The sequence below is a fragment of the Zootermopsis nevadensis genome, unplaced genomic scaffold (genome assembly GCF_977971745.1).
Source record: "Zootermopsis nevadensis isolate Lab colony 2312 unplaced genomic scaffold, Znev_1.0 Znev_ptg000010l, whole genome shotgun sequence".
Taxonomy (NCBI): Eukaryota; Metazoa; Arthropoda; class Insecta; order Blattodea; family Termopsidae; genus Zootermopsis; species Zootermopsis nevadensis.
The window spans coordinates 9550652-9565501 of record NW_028259142.1 but is presented as its reverse complement, the minus strand read 5'-3'; the positions used below and the strand labels follow the sequence as shown (position 1 = coordinate 9565501).

Sequence of the window (14850 nt, the reverse complement as noted above, 5' to 3'; positions counted from 1 at the left end):
GAAATATGATCTTGGTAGGTAGGCCCATAAGCATAAAGGGGCCCAGTAAAACATAAATTTTCCCCTCAGTCACAGGTTTCTAGGCCCTAGCAGTTGAGCTGCTTGATAATTTATGCCCCAGTAGAAACTGCTTGGCTTATCTGTTGGTCTCTTCAACAATTTTATAAGTTCTCTGCTGCAAAATGACTCAAAAAATATCCACAATTTTTTTCACTTGTTTTGCAGCACCTTGAGGCCCAATACTACCCATGAAATTTTTCCTTTGTCCCTTGTATTTGTTTGTGTCTGCCCATACAAAGTCTTAAGTAATTTAATCACTGTTACTGCCCACCACAACACCGAGAAGGGTACAGTCATCCAGTTCATTGTCAATATCATACACTGAATCTGATAAAGTTTCTTTGCATTCACTGCCAAGAAACATTAACCCACTTTATCACTCAGAATACCGGATCACTTCCTGCTAGTAGACACCAGGCTTGTACATGCTAACTGCACAACACAGGCATTTGTATACAGAATTGTAATTGTTTTGTATGTGGCTGGAAGACTTTTATTATACCTTTATGAGTCAAGATGAAGCCATAAAAAATTCCAGTTCATGTTGTAAATACTTAAGTCAAGGCAGCACTGTCTGGATCATGAAACAGTAATTGAAAACACTCAACAATTTTTGTTTTTGTTTTGATCAACAGGCAGGGAGTAAGTAGTCAATCTAAGTTTTGATTCATATTGATCTAATGCATTTAATTCATGAGAAATCCCATAGTAGATACATGATTTGACTGTAATGTAACATACGAAACAGTCAGGCTGAGAATTTTTTTTACAGATTTGTAATTTATGCGCCACAGGAAAATGAAAGTGTGATAAAACATATGTGAGATGAAAGCCCATAATTTTTTCCTTGATTTCATACTGAATGAACAACATTGCATAAAAAAATAACTGCTGGTTATGCTGTGAATGTTGGATGGCGTTGAGGGGTTAAAATTTGGATACTGAAGTTTCACTCATACAAAATCAAGTACAACTGTACTTTATATACAGAGGACTGACAACACATTTTTCAGAAATTGATGATAACTTCCAGTTGATGTAATGTCACTGTTGTGTTTATTTAACATTTTACTCTACTTTGATGACTGAAAAAGTTCCCTTCACATTGAGTACAATGGATCATTTTGATTGAATTTTATATAGCTCCTGACATTGATGAGAACCTTAAATGTCACATAGCATTTTGTACGTCTTGACTGTGCAGATAAATTGTATTTTACTTTGTATTGTGTAAAAATAATGTTCTAATTTTTCCCATAATGCGTATTATTATATTAATTTTATAATTCCTGTTTATTGTTGATTTTGAATTTGTACAGAATGGCATTGTCTACAGGCCACTGCAGTATACTTGGAGTACTTACAGTCTTTTTCCTCTTGTGTAATCACAACTGAGGTGGAAAACTGTAATACAACAAAGATTAGAAGGTTTGGTATATTTTCTAAAAAACAAATCCATTTTGAGTTTTTTTACGTTGTAACCAGCTCATGTACAGCCTAACCAATTCAGCAGATGTACGATTTTTATGACAGCACAGGTTTTTTGGCTGGCTACCATTTCCATAGTTTACTCATTCATGTTCAGCATTGGTACCAAACATAAATAAAGTAACTGTTGAACATTTACATGTTGCAGATTTGTTATTACAGCAACTGTTCACCTATTTTGCATTTGTATTTTAATACAAAATGAACAAAATCTCAAATTTGTTGTCTTGTTCCCGAGTTGGAGCCATGCCCCAGCGTGGATGTAACCAACATTTTGACAAGCATTATGATTCTTTGTACTGAAGATTGTAGTGTCATTGTTTTGCCAGTACATAGGTTTTACCTGACCACAGTATACAATGTGATAAATAAAAAATTTCAATCATTTTAGATGAAGTGTTTAATTAACACTGTGTGAGATGTAATTCAATCAGTAGAGAGACTGACTCTGGGCTGGGTGACTAGATTTTGTTTCTTGTTAGGCAGAATTTTTCTCTCAACCCATATTCATACATGTTGTGGGGTCCATCAAACCTCCTATATGTTTAGTACCAGAGACCCTTTTCTCAGAATAAAATTTTCAGAACATAAAGTTAACCACTTTCCTCCATGTTAGAGCAAGGCCAAAATGCATGCATCTTTACTTTCATGCCCTCTGTATTTTGTCATGGTATGGTGATTTGACATGAGAAAATTGGTATGTGCCTTTTATCCACATTTTTGTAATTTTCAGGATGATATTATATTGATGTTCTGTATTTTTTTTTGTTTTCTTTAATTTTGAATAATATAATCTTAGTAGTTCCTTTCATATTATTTTGTATTAAATTAAGATGTTCATACCAGAAATGTGCTTGTTGGCTTATGAACATAGTGTATGTATTAACACTAATAGTGAGTAAATTGTAATTGTACTTTGCAAGGAACTGCCTGTACTTTTGTAGAAATGGCTGTTGAATGGAGTAATGTTGGTGACTGATGTGCCTATTAATACTGCAGATGCTCACTCATAAATGTGGCTGGTTGGGCTGACTCTGTGAACAATTATTTTGTGTACATGAGACATCTTGAGAATTGTTTCCTGTGTTTTTGAAACGGTTTGACTCTTTACATTGTCTTGCATGTTATTCCTAAAACATTCTTACAGGGCTTCATCTTCCTTGATTTATATTACAGACTGAATCACAACAACAAAATTCTAACTATACACGTACTGATTCTTGAAAAGACAGTATTAGAAACTGGGTACTTGAATATAACATATACCCTAATTTTGAAAGCAGGCACTTTTGTATTTGAGTAAATATGGTACATGTCCAATACAAATTGGTGCTGATTTCTAGTTATATTTTTAGGAATGTGGGTTATGTCTTTGACTGGTGAATTATACTGAACTTTGTTCAGTCATTTTTATATGGACTTCTTTTCTGGCCCCAAGGTTTTCAGTAACTTGGTCTTGGACATTTCCAGTTGTCACCTGTGTCTTTTCTGCCATGTAACACTTGCTAAATTGTGCTTTTATTAATTAAGTACCACCCCTTCAATGTGGCTAAAAATGTCTTCAGGTGAGTTTAATTAAGCTTGATATGATAAAGTATACATAATTACAGATTTGGTAATTTATATTCTGAAGTCATCACTTAGTCTTGTAATTAGTAAAACTTTCAACTTGCATGATGGGAGTTCACATAGGATAGAGATATCTGGTAAAAATAAGAAGAAATGTAATTCTAAAGTGATTTTTATATATTTTCTGCAACTTGCCCTAATCACCTGGGACACAATTTTCTCTAGGTACTTGGCACTAGGTCAAAACAAAAAAAAAACTGGTATAAAATGTGTTTGTCAATTTTCTATTAAGAACTTCAAAATGCCTGCCTGCTGTAAGTGAATGAGAGCATACAGCAAATTTTATTAAATCAGATCCATGCATAGTTTCAGCTACATACAGCTCTCCAGAGTTGATTGAAAATGCATGTAGTATTTGGACAGTTTTGTGATAATAATTGCAGTGCATTCAAATTGATTTTTTGATCAATGTTATTATGGACCTATAGTGGATGATCTATCAAAGTAAAGTTTAAAAACCTCAGTGCTATAAGTACTATAGTTCATGAAATTGTACGAAAGAAGGTGGCCCTGCAAAATATGTTTTAGATAAATTTTATTCATGCTGTTTATTGCTTTTAGGTGGATCTTGAAAAAGCAATTAAGGAAACAGAATCTCTTACTTTTGTCATATTTATCTGGCAACCAAATGACAACTATTGCATTTTGTGACAGACTTTAGTTTGGTTTGAATTATTTGAAGGACCACTTTACCTTTTGGCCTAATTGAACCCCTTTCAGTCTGATGATATTTATGAATGATTCTTGATATATGGCCCTTATATTATACAAGTATTTTCATCGGCAAGTTTCATTTACCTTTTCATATTATGATTTGTTATATGGATGTAAACACATTTTTGGTTATATCTTTCTAAGTGCGTAACTGAAAGAAATCTTCTTCTGTGGCTCTCTGGTCTGTATTCGGTCCATGGCCTCCTCAATTCTCCTGTTCCATTCAGTCCTATCCTCTGCTGCCTTCTTCCAATTTCTAATTCTCAGGAGCAGTGTGGCATCCATTTGAACTGCATCCTCCCATCTGTCCCTGGGTCTTCCAACTGGATTTCTTCCTCCAACACTACCTTTGAATACCATCTTTGGAATTCGGATGTTGTCCATCCGAATCAAGTAACCTGCCCATTGAAGTCTCTTGATTTTTATAAATTGTGACAATGGTATGTCTTTATATAATTTATAGATTTCCTGATTAGTTTTTATCCTCCATTCACCTGCTTCTTGTGTTGGGCTGAAAATTTTCCTCAGGATTTTCCATAAAAAAAGATCAACTTTATCTGCTGCGTTCTGGTTGCGTACCCATTTTTCACTCCTGTATGATATTATGCTATGGATGAAAGTTTTATATAATGTGATTTTTACTTTCTTAGTTATTCCTTGGAATTTTATCAGTGGTAAATCGAGAAATATGCTTTATTGGCCACTTGAATTCTGCTTTGTATTTCTATAGTTCCTCATTCTTATTTGTTATGCATACTCCCAGGTATGTGAATCTTTGCACCACTTCTGTTTCATGTTCCTTGATCTTTATATGATGGTCTAATGATCTCCTTCTTGTTTGTATTAAGGTTTTTGTTTTCCTTGTGTTAATTTGTAATCCAACTTCTTTTCCTTTCTTGCCTAGCACTTCAACTACTTCTTTGACTGATCTTAATGATCTTCGCAAAATATTTATGTTATCCGCATACCCTACTATTTGTACCATTTTATATTCCAAAGTGCGTTTGGTGTCTACTGCTAGTTTTCTAATTACATTCTCAAGGGCAAGATTAAAGAGAAGTGGTGCTAAACCGTCTCCTTGCTTGAGGCCTTGATTTATTGTAAGGCTGTCTCCCAGTTGATTTTGTATCTTCACATGTGCTTTAGTGTCTTCCATCGTCATATTTGTAAGTCTTATTAGTTTCCCAGGTATCTTGAATTGGTGAATAGTTCTATCTATGGAATCATATGCTTGTTGGAAGTCTACAAATATTTGTGTTATCTCTATGTTTCCTTCCCAGCATTTTTCTAGTATTTGCTTTACAGTATATATTTGATCAATGGTAGACCTGCCTCTCCTAAATCCGGCCTGATATTCTCCGATATTCTCTTCGGCATATGGCTGTAGCCTATCTTTCAGTATGTTTGTAAACATTTTGTATGCCACACATAACAGCGATATCCCTCTGTAGTTTTCACATTTTTGTTTATCTCCTTTCTTGTATATAGGCCATATTATGCTCTTCTTCCAATCTTCTGGCATTTGTTCTAAATTCCATATTTTGTTTATAAGGTGGTGCAGCACTGTTATTAACATACCTCCTCCATATTTCCAGATTTCAGCTGGTATCAAATCTATACCCGGCGCTATATTATTTTTTAATTTGTGAAGCGTTTCTTTAACTTCTGTTAGTGTGGGTGCTTGCTGTTCTTCTGTATCTTCTATATCATGTTAGATTGTTAATCCTTCACCTGTCTCTGATTCAATTCCTCCCGTTTCCAAAATATTGAGTGCTTGTTCAAAATATTCTGTCCATCTGGATAAGATTTGTTTTCCATTTCCTAACAGCTCTCCTTTCCTGCCGTTGCAGATATTAGTTCTTGGTTTAAACCCTTCTTTTATATTCTTTATTTCTTTGTACGCCATATATGTGTTACCTATTCTAAGTTTCTCATTAATTTGACTTAATTTCTCTGTCATGTGTTTCCTTTTCTTCCTGCGACAAGTGTTTTGAGCTTTCTTATTCAGTTCTTATAATTCTTGTTTCTTTTTTCTGGTTGGGCATGCTAAATCTTGTTGATAAGCTTTATCTCTTTCTTGAATGTCTTCTCGGCATTCTTCATCAAACCATTCTTTATTTTTATTAAATTGTGCTGTCCTGAGTGTGACCTTTGCTGTTTCTTCAACACTCTCTTTAAGTCTTCCCCATATTTCCTCAGTACCCTTATCATTTGTTATATCTTGTGGTTGTTGCAATCCCATGCTTTCCAGTTTTTCTTCTAAATTGGTTACGAAGGTTTTCCTGGTCTTCTTATCTTCTAGCTTACTAATATTTACTTTTTGCACTGCCTCTGTACCATTCTTTGGAAGTCTCATTATTCTTCCTCTGAAGACTGTTTTAACTAAATAGTGGTTCATCCCACAACTTGCTCCTCTGTATGTTCGGACATTTATTACACTTGTACCTCTTCTCTTGTCTATTAACACATGATCAATTTGGTTGTTGGTTATTCCATCTGGTGATCTCCATGTATATTTATGTATTTGTTTCCTAGGGAAGAAAGTAGAGCTGATTATCATGTTTTTACTAGTGGCTAAGTCAATGAATCTTTGGCCATTATCATTGGATGTGTCATGTAGACTTTGTTTCCCTATTGTCTCCTTGGTATATTTCTTCCTTACCAATCTGTGCATTTAGATCGCCCACTATCATTTTGGCATCATTATATGGTGTGCTGTCTATTATCTGCTCCAGTTTATTATAAAACATTTCTTTTATTGCTTCATCCTTATCCTCTGTAGGTGCATACACATTTATGATAGACAGGTTACACAACTTGGTTCTAATCGTTATTTTGCATAGTCTTTCATCTATGGGTTGGAATTCCATCACATTTCCTTTAAATCTTTTGTCCACTATGAAGGCTACCCTTGCCTCTCTATTTCCTTTCTTCTTACCACTGCTATAGATAGTGTGTGTTTTTGTGTCCCATATTTCCTCACTTGTCCATCTTGTTTCTTGTACCACTGTTATGTGTACTCTATATTTAGTTAATTGATCTGTAAATACTCACAATGCTCCTGCTTTAAGAAGGGTTCTAAAATTCCACGTACCAATCTCAATATCCTTATCTTTTCGCTTAATTCGTCTTCTGTTAGGTCCGTCTGTCCGAGGCTTTGATTGAGGTTTCAAAACATATTCATTTTTACAGTGCAAGGTTGTTAGCCTTGCGACCAACCCCCCAACCTGGAGGGCCACTGTACCTGTCTTAGTCTGACCTCTCCCCCTTGATAAATCTGGCTAGGGAGGCCCTACCAGTAGCTATGCTACCACCAGCATAGCTCTTGGGATCACTGAGGTACTCAAGCCCCACCACCACGACAAGGTAACTGAAAGAAATATGCCAAACAAAAGTTGTGGGTATCTATAAAATATACGTATTATGTCGTGTAGTATTTTTACAAAATTTACCAGTTTCAAGAAGGTCACTATTATAAAATCTTGTGTATGAAATATGTACCATCAGAATTGTTATCCAAGCTTCTGTATTTCAATCACCATTTCCACCAGCTGATCAAGACTCTAAAATTACCCTGTGAACTATTAGGAATCATAAGTGAGCCATTTCTGTTAAGGACTGTAGTTATAAATGATAAGATTGGAAAGGTGTATGCAAAAGTTTCAAAGGCATTCTTTATACCATATCCTGTTGGTGTGATATCAAGTAGTCTACATGGACACTAATGGGTAGCAGTAGCATATATTATATATTGTCACTGACAGAGTGTATTACAGTATATGTGTATCTTGTAAGACCAGTGATGTGTGGCAACACAATCTTGTCAGTTGAAAGATATGATAGGTTGTGCCCATAAGATATTTTTCTTGCTTAGAGTTCTGTCTGTATGAGCCCTTGTATTGATTTCCTCAACATCTACTGAAATTTTTCTTTTTGGGAAATGGTTGCATATACACAGCAGAGAGGCATTATGTGTAAATGAGATGCACCTTTTAATGGCCACCAGCAACAATGTATTTGAGATAATAAGTCGTCAAATACTTCAGGACTTCATGAATACACATATATGCAATATGTTTGTTTTCTTGGATTCCGGGTAGCTCCATCAGTAATAAAGGGTGCAGCAGAGGAAATGCATGTTTTTCAAATGGCTAGTACTTGGCAAGGAGGAGGGTGGGGGATTTCTGCCCCCTTGCTAGTAGACAGCTTAAATGATGCTGTTACAGTAGCCATGGCACCGTGGACCTGCGAGCATTGGGCGTTTGTCGTTGAAAATTATATCAAAAGTGGTGAATCCGTGGCCGCCTTGCTCCTCTGACCTGTCCGTATGTGACTATTTTGTGGGGTTACCTCAAATCAAAGGTCTACAGAAACAAACCACGCAACATCCAGGAACTGAAAGATTCCATTTGCCAGGAAATCGCTACTGTGGGGGAAGAAATGTTGGGAAGAGCAATGCAGAATTTCGATGAGAGGCTGCAAGAGTACGTGCAGAAGGAAGGGCGTTATTTTTCGGAAGTAATTCAAAACTTTCAACAAAAACTGCATATTAAAACCTTTCTTTTTGTGTAATTAAAAATTTTTTAACTTGAAAATCAACTGAGTTATTGTTATTTGAAAAACATGCTCTGCCGCACCCTGTATTACTGCCTGCACACACTGGATGACCAGTCTTAATTATGGACTGGCTCTGGGACCCAATAGGACAGGGGATCTTTTCTTGGACTTTAAGTCACTAGAGCAGCGTTTCTCAACCTTTTAACCCTTGCAGAACCCTTGAAATAATATTCATGTCTCAGGGAACCCCTACATAAAAATTATTATATATCATTACTAATATCTTTCTTTCTCTTTTATAAACTTAAAGTTCATGAGGGAAACATCATATATTTGTTCTGATAACTGGTTTAAGCAAAAAATAACTTCCGTTTTTCTCAAGTTTATTGACAATACAAAAAAACTGAGGTCAAACTGCCTGTTCAAGAGACCTCATATGGAGGTTTTCATTCACACAAAAAATTAACCCCATATCTGTGTGTGTGTGTGTGTGTATGTATATGTGTGTGTGTGTATATATATATATATATAAATATAAACCAATATCTTATATAACACATATAAACAGAATGAAAACAGATAATAACTACTACAATAACTTAATTGTTTATTGACAGTGTTGAAAAGGTATAAGATAAATCAAGGTAAAATGTCATATGAACAAATATGTCTCAAGGAAAGATATTTTTGAAGCCAATTTAGATAATAAAATTTACTTTTCTAATGTGAAACCTGTGCTTGTCTTTTGGTACACAAATACTTAATTCGGGGTCGACCTTTGGATAAACAGACAAGGATTTCATCTTCAACTGAAAGGAGACGATTTCTGTCTTTGTTGTTGATACTTGTTAAATAAGATAAAGCTTGCTCACACATGTAAGAGGTTGAGAACTGCAGAAATATATTTATTGCTTTCCTATGAATGGCACGATGCTCTTCTTTCACAGAAATCCAGAACTTGTCCAGGGATAGGTCAGTAAATCTCATCTTGAGTGTATGATCAGATTGCAGCCCACAAAGTTCTTCCTCTTCTCTTAAAGTCAAGTTCTCAGGATGAGCAGAAGATTCAGAGTATGGATCCCTCACCCAATCATACACTTGTGTTGAAAGGGAAGGAAAATAATGTTTGATTTTGATCAACAGTTCTTCCAGGTGGGATTCAATAAGACTTGAAATTTGCTGATATCCTTCTTTACTTTTAAGCCCCACCAGTAATTGAAACATCTCAAGATTCCCTTTTGCAACATGATTTTTCCAAAGATTCAGTCTTCTTTTAAATCCAAGAATCTTGTCACTTGAAGTCAATATAATTTCTCCAGGGCCTTGCAGTGACTTGTTCAGCTGATTCATGTGATGTAAAATGTCTGTTAAGTAGGCTAGTCTCTGCAACCATTTTTCATCTTCAGTGCACTTGGCAAAATGTTGCTTATTGCTTTTTTGAAAGTATTCCTGCAATTCATCTTTTAGCTCAAACACCCTATATAGAATTCTTCCTCTACTCAGCCACCAGATTTCTGCATGTAGCAAGAGATTTATGTGCTCTTTGTACAGGTTTCCACACAGCTTTTTAACCAGTGTGGAGTGAACTGGTCTTTGTTTAATAAAGTTAACCACTTTTTCAATTCATCTCCAAGAGGTATTGAAATCAGCACCTCTCTGTGAAGAAAGCAGTGTGTTGATTCAACATCAGCATTTTCTTGTTTTACGTGAGAAACAAAACCTCTTATGGAGCCAACCATGGATGGGGCACCGTCAATACAGATGCCAACACAGTTTTTCCAGGAGAATCTTTTGTTTCCAGATATGGGGACAAAACATTGAATATATCTATTCCTTTGCTTGTCTCAGACAATTCTTTGCAATAGAAAAAGTTTTCTTGAATTTCACCCTCATTGAAAAATCTTACAAAAGCTACAATGTGACATTTATTGGTAAAATATGTTGACCCATCAACCTGGATAGAAAAACTGCTATTTTTCAGTTTATTACACAAAACCTCTTCAGCATCATGTGACATGTCATCGATACGTCGACTTATTGTACTGTTTGAAAGTGGAACATTTTCAATTTCTCGTACCTCATCTTGTCCCAGCATTTTACCCACTATAATTTTACATGCTGGCATTATTAGGTTCTCACCAACTGTGTGACTTTTCCTTTTCTGTGCAATAATTTCTGCTACCAAATAACTTGCTTCTTGAGCCTTTTAACTGACACTGAATTTATTAAGCTGTACTCTGTTTATTTTTAGATTCCAATAGCATTATAAAATAATCAGCACTTTTATTTTTCATATGACTGTGATTTGTCGTGAAGTGTCTTTTCAATTTTGCTGGAACCATTGCTGCATTTGAAAATTGTTTGCCACAGATGAGGCACAATGGAATAGGACAACCTGGATCACCAGTCCATGTAAAGCCCATTGATAAGCAACTTTCATTGTAAAGACAAACCTTTTTTGTGCACTAGTGCAGTGAAATTTGTCAGGAGATTGCAATTCTTCATCACTAGCCTCTTCAGAATTGTCTGGATGTTTCCTCTTCAAAAATCGCCACATTGCACGGTCAGACATTTCTGTAAAATAAAAAAAATTAAATAAAATATGTAAAAAAGAAGATAAATAAATTGATAAATAAAATTTAAACAAAAAGAACTGAAGCAAATAAAGGCAAACAGAAGAATTAATTTTGGAAGACAGAGAGAGAGAGAACGCACACAAATTTCTCATAAATTAACAAAAATAATCATAAACATACTTAAATTTTTAAAATTCATATAACCAGATAACATCCCTAAATGATGGGTAAGATTTACTAAATAACCTGGGTGAATGAGGGGCTGTACCTGCACGCCAGAAAGCACAGACAGGACTGATGGCGACCATGCATGCGTCCTGTACTCGACTGAGTCACTCGATGATACGTGAATCCGCCACATACAGCTCCTGTACACTGACCACTAAAGGTGGTTTCACACTGGCGCCGTATGGATATCGCTAAATATATTTCCTATGATTATTATACTTCTAAATGATATAACAGATTGAAGACTTTATTATAATACCCAAGAATTTTCCAAGAATATGATGTACGTGTATAGTAAAATGACGAATATGAAATTAAACACAAAAATGACTCAAAAATACATTTACATATGATTAGCCTATTCATCACTATTTCTCGCGGAACCCCTAGTGATTTCTCGTGGAACCCCATAGTTCCGCGGAACCCCAGTTGAGATACGCTGCACTAGAGCATTAAACTGTTCCCTTCCCTCCATTGAATTTTTAAGTTAAGACTGAATGTAGCTTTATTACCATTCCTCCTACGTGCCTTAACTTTTGGTACTTAGGTGCAGGGACTCCTTTACTATTTTTGATATATTGTACACTTCGACTTATATGGCTCCACTTAAAGAAGATTTCTAGATTGAAGACATTTTTTGAATGCCTCATATGCAATATTACTTGCCATTTGGCATGGAAGTTTTTGTGTTTTGGTTTGTACATAACATAATGTTCCTCGAGTCCAGTTCTGCCATAAGACCACAGCTTTAAATCTATGAACATACTGACTACTCTTAAAACTGTGCATTAATTTAATGCATGTGCAAGTATATTATATCTTTTGTTGGTAATGATACAATTTACTTTATAATTAGCACATTAGTTTCTTTTTCTTTTTATTTATTTATCTTTTTTTTAAATTTTGGTACATTGGTGCATGTGTTCCAGGTTTCAGGGTACACTTCCTCTCAGCCTTCTACTACGGCTTCGGCTAGTTTGACGACATCAACTACTGGTAATTTTGACTTTCTCTCTCCATTGATACTTGTTGGCAGAGCCAGTACTGGTAGAGTAGTGGGGTGGGGGATTAATGCAAACTGTAAAACTTTATCATGACAAGTTGATGGTGTTTCTTGCATTATTCTTTTGAACAGTCCAGCATATGTATCTGAGACCAATGTTGCAGGCAGGATAAGATGAACTCTTTTGGTAGTGTTTCCTTGCAGACTGGAATTGTTGGTACAAGTGACAACTGTATTGTACCTTTATTACAGGGCCAATTTAAAATTACTAGTGTTGGCACAGTCGTTTCAAAAATCCAAACCAGGCTGTCAAGTTAGCATATATACCAATGGGGTTAAAGATAGAAATTCATCTCTGTTATTTGATATTGTTAATCTTGATATTGGCAATACTGGAGTTCCAGTGTTTGGAGGTACTTCACCAAACTCTTATCTTAATGATAATGTTGCTAATGAACAGAATCTTAATGTGATCCCTCCGAACTTACTCATAACGGTTACCCAGCAGCCAGTGGTCCCCATTATCTTTTATCAGTCATAGGTTTTCACTCTATAATTTATCATGCCATTTGCTAGAGTTACGATTGTTCTGTAGCCAGTCAGTGTGAGGGTACTGACACTTTTTAGAATTATATTTGTGTGTTACTATATGAAATAATAATGTGACAGATGTTTTAGCTTAGATAAAGCTTGTAGCTTTCAAGGCAACACATATAAGTATACAGTCATTTTGGTCCAGAAGACCCGCATATTTCTGCATCTTCATATTGGTAAAATTTTAGTTATGACACAGTATTTTTTATTTTCTTAATGAAGATGGCTGTCTTCTGGGTTATAGCACCATGTAGTCTGGTAGAAGTCTACCAATGTTTCAGAGGTCCTTGCTACCTCCATAGTGAGTCCTGAAGATAGTGGTCTTTGTACTCACTGCAGTGAGAACCTCTAATCCTAATTATGACTGTACATTTACATTTTGAGTTCTGTTATTCCTCCTCTTTTGTGTAATACTCTAACCTTCTTAATGCTGGTTTTATTTAAATCATCTTTTTCTGCCAGTATGTTTTCATGGTGACATAATTTATATTGCTGAAAAGCTATGAAGATATAAGAGGAAAAGTTTATTTTACTTATTTTCTTTGGTGCTTGATTATTCTAGTATGATATATAACCAAGATGTCTTATGTGCAGCATTTAAAGGGTTGACATATGGCATCTGACTTTATACTGCTTATATTTTCTGCCTGATACGCATATAAAATATATTTTTCTATTACATTTGCTCAAATTTTGTATTAATCTTTAATCTCTAAAATTTTATTATTTTGTTTTATGTAACTAAATAATTAACTAATTGATTAACCAACCAACCAACCAACTAACTAACTGTTTGAAGCAGAGTCTTTCTTGAGAAGCTGATAGTGTGCTCAGCCAGTCATGAAATTTCTCACTTTTTATGAAATCTGAAGTTTCAATACCATGTTCACAAGATCCCACCACCAGTCTGTATCTATCCTGAATCAAAAGAATGTAATCCACACCCTGATGCTTTGTTTTCCTGAACTTTATTTGAATATTATCCTCCTATCTATGCCTAGATCTTCCAAGAGGTTCTTACCTTTATTCTTTCAAACCAGTTATGTATCTCCCCATACATACTACATGCCATTCCCAGCTCAACCCCCTTAATTTGATGATCCAAGTAGTTAGTAAAGAGTATAAGTAATGGAGCTCCTCCTAATGCAATTTTCTCTTGCATTTTTCTATTTTATTTCTCATGGGTTTAAATATTCTCCTGAGAACCCTGTTGTCAAACACCCTTAATCAGTGTTATTCCCTAAATATGAGGGACCAAGCTTCACATCCATGTAGAACAACTGGTAAAATTAACATTTTGTGTATTTTAATCTTTATGTTTTAGACAGTAGACAGGAAAACAAAAGTAGCTGAACTGCATGGTAGCAAGCATTGCCCAAATTATACCTCTTCTTAATTTCTTCTACCTTACCAAATATTATAGTTATGTTTTCTTTACCTGTCTTCACCATTTAGCATCTTTATCTGTCTTTCTTTAGGCTATCTTAGAAACTCACTCTATGGTGCAGGTTATTCTTTAAAAAGTTGGTTGTATCTGGCTTCCCAAAGAATAGCCCACATTCTTTGTGGAACCTGTAGGTCAACACCATGTTTACAAAAACCCATGACCAGTTTCTTATCACGAGTTAGTTGCATCCAGTTTACTCCATCGATTCTTATCTCCCTAAGGTCCATCTGAATGTTATTCTCCCACCTCTGCCTGGGTCTTCCCAGCTCCCTTCTGGCCTCCCAACCAGTACCTTGTAACCCCTCCCCTCACCCACGTGTTCCAAATGTCCCATCCACTTCATCCTCTATTAATAATAAAAGCACACATTAAATATACACTCTTGAAATGTGATATGTTGGTGAACAGGACCTTTTGGCTTATCGGTTTAAATACATAAATAGCAATTTCTCACAGACATGATAGTAATTTTGGCCAATGTTGCCAAACGTTGTGGTCAAGTGGTTAACTCTCATGCTTTGTATTTAAAAACTGCGCTGTTCCAATGTTATAAA

General features: G+C 35.4%; 1 protein-coding gene across 18 annotated transcripts in view; it reads left to right on the top strand.

Annotated features, from left to right (window-relative positions):
- The window catches only part of Zmynd8 (Zinc finger MYND-type containing 8), a 139149-nt gene that overhangs the window by 105002 nt on the left and 19297 nt on the right, over nucleotides 1-14850 (top strand). For 15 of the 18 annotated variants that reach the window (XR_002544399.2, XR_002544398.2, XM_022072518.2 and 12 more), the window contains one exon: nucleotides 12182-12248. The exons of the other annotated variants lie outside the window; for them this stretch is intronic. Coding sequence is in view for 13 of the 15 variants with exons in the window: in XM_022072518.2 (XP_021928210.2) it covers nucleotides 12182-12248 (67 nt within the window). In the remaining 2 variants the exon portion in view is untranslated. The remainder of the gene's footprint in view (nucleotides 1-12181; nucleotides 12249-14850) is intronic. 18 annotated transcript variants of the gene reach the window in all.